Genomic DNA, 13,268 nt, shown 5'->3' with positions numbered 1-13,268 from the left:
GGATGAGGAACTCGCTGTGGGTCACGTCATTCAGGGCGGGGCCCGAGTTGCACGCCAGGATCACCTGCGGCCGGAGAGTGGCAGGGACCGACTCGTCAGGGGCTCTGGGCCCACCCCGCGTCCATCCCACACTCGTGGAGGGCCCAGCGCTGTGGAACGGCGAGAGGCAGCTCTCCCTGGGACTGGCCCAGGCCCCCGCCTGCCTCCTGGCTGCCCTTGGGGACCCCCTGCTGTGTGGTCAGGACGAAAGTAACCCCCCGAGAGCACTGTGCTTTCCTGACACGGAGTCAAGTGCCGGGTGCTCGATCCCACAGCCCAGAGGGAGGCGGCCAGGCTGGGGGAGCATGGGGGGAAGCCCGGGTTCGGGTTGGGGAGGCTGAGGGCCACCAGACAGGGGAGGCCTGCTGGGGGAGGCTGGGTAAGGGCTGGGGCTGGGGTGGGGAGGCTGGGGGTGTGGGGAAGACTGGGGGAAGCTGGGTTAGGGTCCGGAAGGCTCGGGAAGGCTGGGGGAGGCTGGGGGAGGCTGGGGGCTGCCTGCTCTAGGGCAGGGCAGGCCCGGGGTGTCTCCTTGGCGTCCGCCTGCCCTGCTCCGGCCCCGCCCCTCGGCTCCCCTCACCTACCTGCGGCGGGCGAGGGGTTCTGCTCTCTGCCGCCAGCCCAGGAGCAAGCAGACCCCACTGAACCCGGAGACACCCCGGGGGCTCCCACCACACACCATCCTCGTCACTCACCTCAGTCCCTCTAAAGAGTAGCTCCCTGACAAAGGGGAAGACTCCCAAAATGACGTCTATTCCACTGTTATCTGCGAAAATTAAGGCACATTTATGAGGGGGCCCCTGAAAGACAAAACCAGGATGTTCAGTCGGGAACAGGTGAGTCCAAGAGCTTCAGCCGCACGCCTGGCCGCCCCCTCCCCGGGCCCACGAGGCCCCTGGCGTCCCCCGGGCCCCCTGACCCAACACCTGAGCGCTCCGCAGGGCTGGTGGGCTGTGCTAAGCCGGCTCCGTGGCTCAGGGAGGAGCGGCCCGGCTCCGAGAGAAGGCCCTGCCTCCCGCCACCCTGGGCCACCCGCCGCCCCCCACGCGCCTCGACTCCTAGCGCTACCCGTCTGCCTGGGCCCCTGGGGGCAGAGCAGGACAAGCCCCACGTACCTTCAGCCTCTGAAGCCACTCGTTGTAGGAGTCCACGAGCCAGGGGCGCTCTGCGGGAGAAAGACGGCGGCCCGGTGAGCCTGGCTGCACGGCCCGGGCGACAGCGCAGACAGGAGCCATCTATGTCCCTTCCGTGAAGTAACCGCCCCTCGCCTGCCCCACGTTCGGATGACACGGCTGCCTGCTAGCCACCCCCTCCCCCCGAAGGGCTCAGAGACCCCCAGGGCCTCAGGGACCGTACCTTGTAATTTCCCCTTAGCTTCCTCAAATCCAAACTGGGGATCCGATTCTAGAACGCTGCGTAGAGAAGAAGAGAAGAGTCAAAGAAACAAGACTCCAGACTGCCCCACCTGGCATGGGAGTGCCGCCCGACGCACCGCCAAGGCTGAGCGAGTGCACCCTGGACGTGCTGACGGCGCGGAGGCCACCGAGCAGGGGTTCGGAAAGAACACCACACTGCGTCCCTGTAACCGGGTCACACAATCTCCTCGAGAAGGTTCCCGGGGACAGCCCTCCACTGGTGGGGGACCGCCGCTGGGCCAGCGCACCCACGAGGGCAGGACAGACGGATGGGCAGATGGACATGTGGAAGAAGCAGCCAAACATGGCAGGGTGGGAGAGTGCACCTCTAAGCTGCCACGCCATGTTGCCCCCAACGGGCTCATTCCCAGGAGAAACGGCCGATTTAGGGTGGAGGGGACAACGGCCCCCTAGAGCCACAGTGCTCGGTTCCGGAAACCTTCCGACCCCCGGCTGGGCCGGAGCTGGGCCCAGGGCCCAGGAAGCAGTGGGAAGCCCTGTGTGGCCTGCTCCCCGCACCCAGCAGGGCCCAGAGCGCCACTCCTCGGGCCTCAGCAAAGAGCACCCCCTCCCCGGAGAGACCCGAGAGCCTTCTGGCAAAGGGCTTCTTCTCCCCCAGAAAATGTTACATACCGTAAACGGGAATTTGGATTTTTGCCACCGAAACTTTCAGCCCTAAGTTTCGAATCCACACCCACGGTCCTGCCACACGGCTGCGCTGCAAGTCGTGCTGAAAGAGCTGGGCCCGGCTCCCGAGGGGCTCCACGATGCCCCAGGGGGCGGACGAGGGTGGCATGGCCACCACCGCCCGCCGGGGGCTGCCTGCCGAGCTCGCACCTCCCCGAGGCCGAGGTTCAGGCAGAGCCCAGAGCAGCCCCCAGTCCCCTTCCTGCCCCCCACTCAGGGCAAAGCGGGGCCACGGAGGGGCCAGCCCACGTGGAGTTAAGAGGGTGAAGGGCCGTGGGCACAGCCAGCACCTACTCGGAGACGGCTTTCGCCCCCCAGTCGAAGACATTGCCCGCTAGGAGCCCTTTCACCAGGGCCAGCTGCCTGTCCTCCCAGCGCAGTGAGTCCAGGGAGCGGACAACGCTCTGGAAACACTTCAGCGCCGCGCCGTTCTCCTTCTGCTTGACCTGGGGGACAGAGTGAAGACACCCCCTTACCCCTGCCCAGCCAGTCCCCAGACCACCCCTGCGGCCCTGACCCCACCCTGCGGTGCCAACAGCCCCCTGCCGCTGCTCAGTCTCTGAAGCCCTCTCCGTGGTCCAGCCAGTCCCCAAACCCACCCCCACAGTCCTGAAGACCCCAACCCTGTGGCCCCAGCCCCCTCCGACTGCAGCTCAGCCAGTCCCCGAATCCCCCTCCACGGTTCCGACTCCCCTGTGGGCCCGTCAAGAGATGTGGGGGGGCCGGGATGCTGCCAGGCGAGCAATGAGCCGCAGGTGGGCTGAGGGCTCCCACCCCCTCCATCTGCTCCACAGGAACTGAGGCACCGTGACGCCCCCCTCGGGAGAACCGCAGGCGTCCCCGAGGCCCCACAACGGCCCTGTCTGCCTGGCGCCCCTCCCGTGCCCCCGACCCTAACAGGCCCCTGCATGGCACCCCTGTGGGGTCTCGGGGGAGACGCCAACAACCAAGAGGGCCCCTAGCTTGGCGGCTTCCCGGCTCTGCCTGTCGCCGGCCGCGCCGCTTGCCGCCCTCGGGAGCGCCGGGGGGCTCACTTTGGAGTAGGGGTCCGGGAAGCTGAACTTCGTTGAGGCAGTGCTCCCGGGTGTCCAGCAGGCTGCGCACCGTCAGGGTCCCGTAGGCGCTGCGGGCGGGAGCACGTCAGGCCGCGGGAGGGTCCCGAGCAGAACCCGGAGTGGGGCCGGGGGCCGCGGGGCACTCACAAGGGCTGCTGCCTCAGCGTCTGCAGCTTGCTCCAGTACTTCTGGCGGAACTTCTCTGCTCGCTCGGCGGCGTCGGCCGCATCCGGCTGGCTGGCCACGGCGCGCTTCACGACCTAGGGCAGCAGGAGGTCAGCGGGGGCGCAGCCCGGCCGGGGCGGATGGGCTCATCCGGGACAGCGGACCCCCGGGCTGCACAGCGGGGGGATGGCCCTGAGCCCAGGGGAGCCGGAGACACCCAGGCTAAGCTCCGACCCCAGCACTTGTCACGGTTCACCTCTCCCTAAGGACCGGAATTGTGCTTTCACAGGCTGCAGTCCCCAGACCCGGAAAAGGCCACAGGCCGTGGCTCCTGCCCACAGAACCCAGGAGCTGTGGCCCAGTCCCGGAGCAGGGAGCCCAAGGCTTCAGAAGAGCCCGGGTTCCCACAAACCCAAGCGTGCTTCGTTACACCTCAACACAGTCACAAAAAAAGTCTATCGAACCACCTGCTTTTTGAAAAAATAGAGTAACTAGCCACATTACTTGGTATCCATGTAAAAGATGTGCCTCCTTACCATCTCATCCTAACTCGCAGACCCAACAACTACTCCGAGTCGTCTTTTCATCCGAGAAACAGAGACTGCCCTTCCCACGCGCAAGGGCGCGTCAGCTGGCTTTCAGAGCAGGTGGTCCCGGCTCCCTGGCTCTACCACCCGGGACCCCTAAACTAGGCCCACGGCCTGGAAGCGCTTCAGGGAAATCAAGCAACTTTGCTTCCTCTTTTCTCCCTGTGGACACGCTCTCTTCCACGAAACCTTGGCCCCCAGCCTCACCCCGTCGAGCGCCTCCTCGAAGCACGTCAGCCAGTACTTGCGGGCCAGGGCGTCGTCAGTCAGGTCCACGGTGTCGGGGACGTAGGAGGTGGGGTCCAGGAGGAGGGGCAGGTTCACCAGCGGCCGCTCCAGCCGGTCCATCTCCAGCAAGTCAAACTGCGTGTGCGGAGAAGGTGGTAAGAAAGGCCGCCTGCTTCAGTTTTGGAAAGATCAAAACCTTTTTTCTGCAAGTTTCAGAGTCAGCTCTTCTCCATCACGGTGGCAGAGGTCAGAGCAGAAGATGTGCCAGGAGAACTGGCAGCCGCTGCCTCTGACACCTCTGAGCCACACACACGCGTGTGATGTCCCTGCGTGAATGTCTCACACACGCCTGGAGCTGAGATGCCAACAACCGACCTCAATTCTCTTCTCTAAACCTGCTCTTCCTCCTTCTGTTTGCCCAGCTGCTAGAGCCAAAAACCTTGGACTTCGGACTTGGTTTCTCCGGCAGGTCTTTCTCTGACGGAGTGCGAGTCTGCCCACGCACCCCACTTCCTCGGCCGTCACCCTGGGACACACCACCAAGCCCTGCTGCCGCCCCCACCGGCCCCCACCAAGCCTGCGCCTGCGGGGCCGGAGCAACTTCTAAACGCCTGCCTCGCCCTACCCTGTACCCGGCACCTGCCTGTCCGACCTCGACCGCCTGCCCTGGAGGCCTGCCCAGCTCGGACTCGGAGCGTGCGCCTCCCACTAGCTGCCCGACAGGTCCTTCGTTCTCGCCCGGGTCAGTTCCCCACGAAGCCCTTACAAGCCCCCTCTGTAGACGGGCACCTGCCTCCACCTGCCCTCTCTGGCACTGTTCCCCACCCTCTTCCCCAAATCCTGCTCTGTGCTCGTGTGAGCCAGTTCCGCCTTATGCACAGACACTGACGGCAGCGCCGAGCAACATGCAGCCCGGGAGTGTCCTTCAGGTGGGTGGTGACGCGCCCCACTGGCTATTTTTATCTCATGTTGGGAAAGGTTAAACCTGCCCTTGGCACTGGGCACCAACTATTAACCGCACCAAGTGGGGAGAGCGGAGCCCAGGAGGGAGCCCCCGCCTCCTACACCTGGGGCTGGCCCACTCTGCCAGGCATCTGGGCTTGGCACCATCAGGAGCCCACGTGCCTAGAGGCGTGACCCCTGAGAGGCGAGGGCCGCTCCGACCCTGGCTACTCCCACTAGTGCTGTCTGCCTTCCACTCTCCTATCCCCAAACCAGCCTCCCTAACGATTCCAGTCCACGTGCATAATTTCCACAGCTTCTTACTGAGTCACAAGTGTAGTGCACCGTGCAGGACGTGTTGTTGGCAACTGGCTGTGAAACGGGTGTGTGGGGACACTGGCCTGAGTGGGGAGATGGCCCTGGGCAGGCACAGGCCACCCAGGGGCATCTGGCTGTGCCCGGGCAGTTGTGAGCGCAGGTTGGCATCCCTCGCTCTCCGTGCCGCGGAGCAGGGACCCCTCTCTGTGCTGGTGACGTGGGCCCCGCTCTGCTGGTTTGGATATATCATGTCCCCCAGAAAAGCCACATTCTTCAATGCAATATTGTGGAGGCAGACTGACGAGTCTGCTGATCAGGGTGGAAACCCTGACTGAATGATCTCCGTGGCGGTGTGGACCCACCCCTTCAGGGCGTGTCTTGATTAGCTCACTGGAGTGTTTGAGAGAAGCTAAGAGCCGACCCAGACCCAGACAGCTGCTGATGCTGACACGCGGAGGTGCCTGGACATGCGGACGGAAGGACGCTGTAAGATTGCTGAGCTAAGGGATGAAGCCCAGCGTGCGCCCCGGAGAAGCTAAGAGAGGACCCCCAGACACTTAGAGACGCCCTGGGAGAACCGAGCAGAGAGCTGAGAGAAGCTAAGAGAGACAGAAGCCCAGAGACATTCTGGAGAAAGCCATTTTGAAACACAACCCAGGAGCCAAGAACCAGCAGACGCCAGCCGTGTGCCTCCCAGCTGACAGGGGTGTTCTGGACACCACTGGCCTTCCTTCAGTGAAGGCGGCCTCTTGCTGATGCCTTAGTTTGGACACCTTTATGGCCTTAGAACTGTGAATGTGAAACCTAATAAATCCTCTTTATAAAAGCCCATCCATTTCTGGTACTTTGCATAACGACAGCATTAAAAAGCCAGAACTGATTTTGTTACCAGAGAAGTGGCGTGCTGCTGAGTTTGCAAATCCCAAACATGTTGGAACAGCTTTTTAAATGGATAAGGAGAAGATTCTGGAAGAATTGTGAGGAGCTTGAGAGAAAAGGCCTAAATTGTTTTGAAGAGACTGTTGGTAGAAATACGGACTCTAAAGATACTTCTGATGAGGCCTTAGAAATGTTGAATGTATCACTGCAAACTGGAAGAAAGGTGATCCTGGTTTTAAAGTGGCAGAGAATTTGCAACATTGGGTCCTGGTGTTGGATGGAAGGCAGAACTTGAAAGTGCAAGCTGGGATACTTAGCTGGAGAGATTTCCAAACTAAAAGTGGAAAATGCAGCCTGGCTTCCCCTTGTAGCTTAAAGCAAAATGCAAGAGGAAAAAGATAGGCTAAGAACTGAACTCTTGGGTACAAAGAAACCAGAAATTGATGGAAAACTCTGGGCTTCCAGAAAGAGAAACCCCAGAGGCTACAGCCACATGTGAGGATTTAATGAAACCTGGAACCCAACTGCCATTTCAGTACAAGCCAGGATTGGAAATGGAGTTATCCAGAAAGGATTTGTGGAAACTCCTATTGTCTGATGGTTTTGACCTCTGTAAGCTGCATGCCAAGCCAACAAACTTTTTGTGAGATCTTTATAAACACAACCACTGCCAATCTGGACTAAAAGGGACAGATTGAAGGGAAAATTTCTTCAGAGAAGATAAAACCATAGAAGCCAAGAAATCTTGGGCAAGGAGAGCAGAGCAACCCACACATGTGGAAAGGGTGGGTTTGAACTGGAGGCAGAGGGCGGGCCTTCCACTTAGAAGCTCAGGAAGAGAGCTACCATCCCAGGCCGCAGATAGGGTGAAGCACATTCCTCTGGGATTGGGGAGAGCCTGGCCACCACCCCGCTGTTCAGACAGGTGAGCCTGTGCCCTGGAGATGGAAGAATCTGGGTGGCACTCCAGTGTTTGAGGAGGGGCCGAGAAGAAGGTGGTCTCCCCAATGTGTGGACATGTTGGAGGACTCACCCCAGAATTTGGAGAGAAAAGAGCTGCGGCATAAGCCTTTGGAAAGGGTTGGACTCCCGCTTTCTCAAGCCCGGAGGACAGAACGTCATTCAATAAATGACTCCCTAGACTTTGGGTTTTCAGAACTGTTTCAAACCTTTGAACCCTGTTTTCTTTCCAGTCTTCCCCTATGACAGTGGGAACGTTTATCTCAGGACTGTCCCTCTTTGCACGTTGGAAGCAGATAACTTGTTCTGAGTTGCACAGGTCCACAGCCAGGGGTGAATGTTAGGACTTTGTACTTACTTATTTATACTGTAATGGAATGAACGTACTTCTGCATTTAGAAAGAACGGGGTGGAATGTGCTGGTTTGGATATATTATGTCTCCCAAAAAAACATATTCTTTAATGCAATCTTGTGGGTTGGTCTGTTGATTAGGGTGGAACTTCTGATTGAATTATTTCCATGGTGGCGTGGCCCTGTCCATTCAGGGCAGCTTTTGATTAGTTCGCTGGAGTATTTAAGAAAGAAGCTAAGAGCCAACACAGACCCAGATGCTTGCTGATGCTTGGAGATGCTTGGAGATGCGGACAGAAGGTCACTTGGAGATGCTTAGCTAAGTTTTCCCTAGAGAAGCTAAGAGAAGACCCCCAGATGCTTAGAGAGAAGTGCCCTTGGAGAAAGAAGCAAGGATGCGCAGGAGCTGAGAGAGAGGAGTGAAAGAAGCCCAGAGACATTTTGGAGAAAGCCACTTTGAAACACAACCTGAGAACAAAGGACCAGCAGACGCCAGCCACATGCCTTCCCAGCTGACAGAGGTGGTCCAGACGCCATCAGCTGTTCTGCAGTGAAGGTGTCCTCTTGTTGATGCCTTGGTCTGGACACTTCTATGACCTCAGAACTACACATTTGAGACCTAATGAATCCCCTTTATAAAAGCCAGTCCATTTCTGGTGTCTTGCATAGCGGCAGCATTAGCAAAACGAGCAGCCCCCTAGAATGGAGACTTGAGGAATGAGTCCTGACCCTGTGGCAGAGCGGGCTGTGCATATGCTTTATGGCCGCCAGGAAACCCACAGCAAGAGAAGTTGGGGGGGGGGGTTGCCCAGGTCGGGGCTGTGGCTCCAGGCACTAAACCTGCTGCTGCCTGACTCCTTGAACTTCAGTGTCCTCCCTGCGAGGAGGGGGCTGGGCAGCACGGTCTCTGCAGTTTGAAACCTTAAGAAAGCCCTAAATGAGGGGTGCAGGCAAGCAGACCACAGCGGCTTTCTTCTGCCCTTGAGTGAGGTGAAGCCCATGGCTGGGTTTGTTAAGAGTCCGTATTGTCAAGCCCCTTTAACCCCGGCCACAGTGACTTGGGGCTGTCCCCAAGAACCCAGGAGAGGCCCCGAGGAAGGCAGTGCCCCCACAGACCCACTCACCGTGCCGCTCCTTGCCCTCTGCACCGGGCAGAGCTCGGGGGCCGGGCTCATCAGGCCGGAGCTGCCCGCGTAGTTTTCTCCCCAGCTATACTGGTTGGGATCTGGAAGAGTGAGACCAGGTCACCTCCGTCAGCCTGGGGACAGCATGACATGTCCAGATACCCCTCAGCAGTCAGCCTGGGGGTGGTGCACCCCGACACCCCCAGGACACACCACAGTCAGCCTGGGGACAGCACGGTGCCCCTGGACACCCTTAGGACACCCCCAGGGTCGGCCTGACCACACTTGAAAAAGGGGACAAGCCTGAGGGTGTCTGCAATGCCAAGTGAGCTGGATTGTTTCTTCCCTGTTTTTTTTCGTTTGTTATTATTCTGTTATGCTATTATTTTTTCATGTTGCTGCCAACCTCTAGCAGACCGCCCTGAGCTTTCTGGGGCAGCAGCACGTCCAAGTACCTTCAAATGGGCCTTAAAAGACAACAACAGGGCAGCACATCTGCTGGGGCGGCGAGGGGGTGGCTGGAAACTGCACGCCAGCGGCCCTGTATGCAGCCCTCGTCACCCACCCTCCCGAGGCCCCTCAGGAGAAGCCCGGCCGAGGCTGGCATGTCCCCTTCCATGGCCAGGAGGGGCCCAGGCCCCAGGAGAGCCAGTGCAGGACTCGAAGCGGGAGGGCGGAGGGAAGGGCCCACACGTCCACCCTGAAGGCTGCCTGTGGCCTTGCTCTCCCCTCCCCGCCTCGCCCGACACGCAGGACAGCGTTTCCCGGCAGGGCACGGCGTGCTCAGGAGCCACGGCCCACTCCACTCACTGTCTTGCTCGGCTCCTTTCAGGAATGCTCCGATGGCCCCCAGGTAGCCTTCGTGCCTCAGGAACAGAGCCTGGACTTCTCCCTGCCACGGCCAAAAACCCACATGTAGCCTCGAGGGCCAAGCCAGCTTAAATCGAGGGGCACGGGTGGACCCCGCCCTCCCGGGTGGGAACTTCCAGGGAAGCTGTCCACACAGACTTGACAACGGGACTGCATCTCAGAGCAGACGCGAAGCCTGAAGTTTGAAGAAACCCGAGGATGAACATTCTCATGAGAAAATTACTTCTTCCAGAAAAGTAATAACCACTCAACTCATCTACTTTGCAAATCCAGCTTCCCTGGCATTGGATTCTCTTGTGTGCGTGTCGTCTCAGCACATCTCCCACCCTGACGCAGGTGCCTCAAAGCTCAGTTTGAAGCTGGTGGGCACTGACAGAGCCCCTAAATGCTCCTCACTGGGAACAAGTTCAAACTCAGAGGCCCAGGGGCCCCCAAATGCAGGATGCGGGAACCAGCCAGAAGGGAAGGGCAGGAGGATGGGAAAGGCCGGCTGGGGGCGCTGGCTCCTCGTGGCCTGCCTGGCCTCCCGCTGGCCCGGGCACTGTGAGCGGCCCTGGTCCTGGCTCCGCGCATAGCAGGCCCCCTGGTCCGCTCCGGGTCCCGTGGGCGCATGGCTGCCTCTGCGTGTGCTGAAGGCCCACGTGAGGGAGCGAGGAGACCGGGCCCACGGTGGCGGCAGAGAGGGTGCCGGCGGTACCTTGGAGAAGAAGTTGATGCTGTAGGTGATGGTGCGCATGGTGACGGGGTGGCCCCGGATGAAGAAGCCCCCGAAGTAGACTCTGTCCAGGTGGTGGAGCCTGGCGTAGAGGCAGGCGAGCTGCCCGATGTCGTTGCTGATCATGTGCAGCAGGCTCTTGGCCATGTCCTCTTTGGAGAACTCTGGGAGACACGGGAGAGTTACCCGGGGAGCAGGGCAGGTGTGACGGGAGCACGGGGAGAGCGAGGGGCAGAGGGCAGGAGGGCGGGACTGAGGGAGGGCAGACGCGTGTGCGCAGGAGTGTGTGTGTGTGAGGTGTGTGTCCGTGAGGTGTGTGAGGTGCATGTCTGTGAAATGTGTGTGAGCACGTGTGAGGTCCACGAATGTGTGAGGTGCACGTGAGCTTGTGTGAGTGTGTGAGGTGCACGTGCGTATGTGGAGGTGATGTGAATGTGTGAGGTGTGTGAGCAAGTGAGTGCATGTGTGAAGTGTGCGTAGGTGTGAGGTATGTGTGTGCAGGTGAGCTGTGTGTGTGAGTGTGCGAGGGTGTGTGTGTGCATGTGATTTGCAGCACTCCTACATGGGTCAGCCTTTGTTTTCAAGAGATAAAAAAATTTTGTTAAAATCGTTTTCCTAACTCACACTTATTGGACCCCCTTACTGAACTTCTGACCACAGAGCGTCACCTGCGCAAGGTGAAAGCTGTGCCCCTGTGGGGCGGGAGTGGGCGAGGAGGGTTTAGCCTGCGAGAGCCCGCCTCCTCCGGGAAGGCAGCCTGCAGAGCACCCGCGGAGACGCTCGGGAGAAAGGAGCCGAGGGAAGGAGGAGGCCCTTCGGGGTGCAGCCCGCCCTGCGTCCCTCCTGAGTGGCAGCCCAGGGGTGGGCGCAGGCGGGGGTACCTGTGTCGGCCGTGGCGGACTTTCCGAAGCTGCTGGCGATGAGGTTGCCGCCCAGCCCGAGCGTGTGGTGGGCGCCGCCGTAGATGTCCTGCACCAGCATGTCCACAGTGGTGTGCTGGCCCCGGGAGGCCAGCTGCAGCAGCTCATCAAACTTCTACGGATGAGCGGGTGAAAGCCAGTGAGGTGCCCCTGAGCCTGGAGCCCAAGCCCACCCGCCTGAGGACTCGAGCTGGGGGCTGGGCGCTCAGGGCCAACGGTCGCCTGGGGCCGAAGGCAGCAAGAGGCAGGCGGAGCAGGGTCCACCCACCATGGGAAGCTCCGGACTGGCCACCATACCCGTCCTCACACAAACTCAGCACCTGCTGGGCCCAGGGACCAGTAAACAGTCAGAAGAAAGGCCAGAAAGGGGCCTTTACATTAATGCTGGCCAACGGCACATCTCAGACGGCCGGGCCACCACTCCTTTCCCGAGGGACTGGGGAGAGGCGTAACGGAGCTGGATACCCAGTGGGCTGTGGGTACCTTGGTTTTGGTCAGCAGGGCCCCAAGTCCCCAGAAGGTTCCGCCACCAATGGAGCTGCCGCCGACCCACTCGAACGCATCCTCAGTCTCCACCTGGGAAGTGGGCAGAGGGTGGCGCCTCAGCTGGCAGGTCCTTGCCCCCAGCCTGGCAGGTCGCCCAGGGGGGCAGCAGCTCAGAGGTGCGAGCGAGTGTGGCCTGGGCTGCAGCCTTGCGAGGACGGAGCTCCTCTCCACGCTGGCCCCGGATCCCCGGGCCCTGGCCCCACTGCGGCTCCGACAGACAGCGCGCTCCATGCACATGGGCTGAGCCACTCGCCACCCGTTCGCTTAGTCACAGGGCTCACCTTCACGATGGAGACGCCGGCGCCGATGCTGACCAGGAGGTACGGGAAGATGTCGGGGTGACTGGTCTGGAAGCGGAACTCGGGGTCGGAGCCCTTCTGGCACACAAACGCCTCCTGTGGGATGTTCTTCAGCACAAAGTTGCAGCCCTTTATGAGGCAGGTCATCACGTCCTCCTTGGAGACTCTGGGAGGAAGCAGCCCGGCCCCTCAGACGCCCCAACCCCAGCCGGCAGGACCCACCCTGCATGGGAGGGGAGTCCACCCGAAGTCGCTCTCAGCGGTGCTGCCCCGGGCACGGCCGACCGAGGTCTCCTGCTCCCATCCAGGGCCGCGCCTCCACCTCCCGGCTGGGCTGCGTGCAGCCCCACGGCCTCCATACAGGCCACTCCTGTCTGTCCCAGCCTCAGCAGCCCCACGGTGGGGCCAGGAAGGCACCTCAGAGCACATCACCTGAGCAGGCCCAGGCCCAGGCCACCCCTTCCTCCCGCCCCCAGCCACCCTTCCTGGAGTTCAGGCAACAGAAGACTCTTCGGGCTCAGCCCGCAGCCCTAGACCCAGCCCAGCTGCTCCCCACGGCCATCCGAGGCCACGCTGTGGTCTTAGCCAGGCACAACGCCAAGAGAGCCGGGACCCAAGAGCGGCCCCAACCCCAAGCCCTACATTACCCCGGTCTCCAGAACCCCCTCAGCTTCCAGAACTCCCCAACCCCTGGCCTTCTGAACCCTCCCAGCCACCTGCACTCCCAGAGCCCCCCAGGTCCCCAGGCCCCTCAGCCTCCGGAGCCCCCCAGCGTGGACATGCTGCCTCTTGCCCACCCACTCCGGCACACCCACTTGAGCCGCAGCTTCTCCTCGATGAGGTCCTTGAACTTGTAGGCACCGCCCCCCGTGGCCTGGATGACGGTGGTCTCCGTGTTGACCAGGTGGTCCTTGATGAAGTCCAGGCAGGCCTCGATGTAGGTGTTCTCAAACTTGACGAAGTGCAGGCGGGCGGTCACCTCCTCCTGCACTGACACCTCGTAGGGGGGCTCGTGGTCCTGCTTGGTGCCCTGGGAAACAGAATTGGGGGGACCTGTTGGGGGAGGGTGTTGGCGTGGACCCTGTGTACCCCCCAGCCAGGCCCCAGCGGTGCTGACTCCCAAACCAACCTCGGGAGAGACTCAGAGCCCCTGTCAGCACAGGCCCAGGG

The 13,268-nt window shown here is 61.0% G+C and overlaps 1 protein-coding gene across 1 annotated transcript; it reads right to left on the bottom strand.

Moving 5' to 3' along the window:
• On the bottom strand, positions 1-13,045 carry LOC119540259 (4'-phosphopantetheine phosphatase-like). Its single transcript, XM_037844357.1, is given in 16 exon segments — positions 1-64; positions 732-802; positions 1,152-1,201; positions 1,393-1,448; positions 2,433-2,584; positions 3,173-3,199; positions 3,201-3,261; positions 3,341-3,453; positions 4,153-4,308; positions 8,749-8,849; positions 9,559-9,640; positions 10,316-10,497; positions 11,215-11,368; positions 11,737-11,829; positions 12,081-12,264; positions 12,914-13,045. Coding segments are annotated over 14 exon segments (1,407 nt in total). The 5' UTR covers positions 12,246-12,264; positions 12,914-13,045; the 3' UTR covers positions 1-64; positions 732-787.
• Positions 13,046-13,268: the final 223 nt, after the last annotated feature.

Source organism: Choloepus didactylus, chromosome 7 (genome assembly GCF_015220235.1).
Source record: "Choloepus didactylus isolate mChoDid1 chromosome 7, mChoDid1.pri, whole genome shotgun sequence".
Taxonomy (NCBI): Eukaryota; Metazoa; Chordata; class Mammalia; order Pilosa; family Megalonychidae; genus Choloepus; species Choloepus didactylus.
Note: the sequence above shows the minus strand (reverse complement) of the source record. Positions and strands in the feature narration are given on the sequence as shown.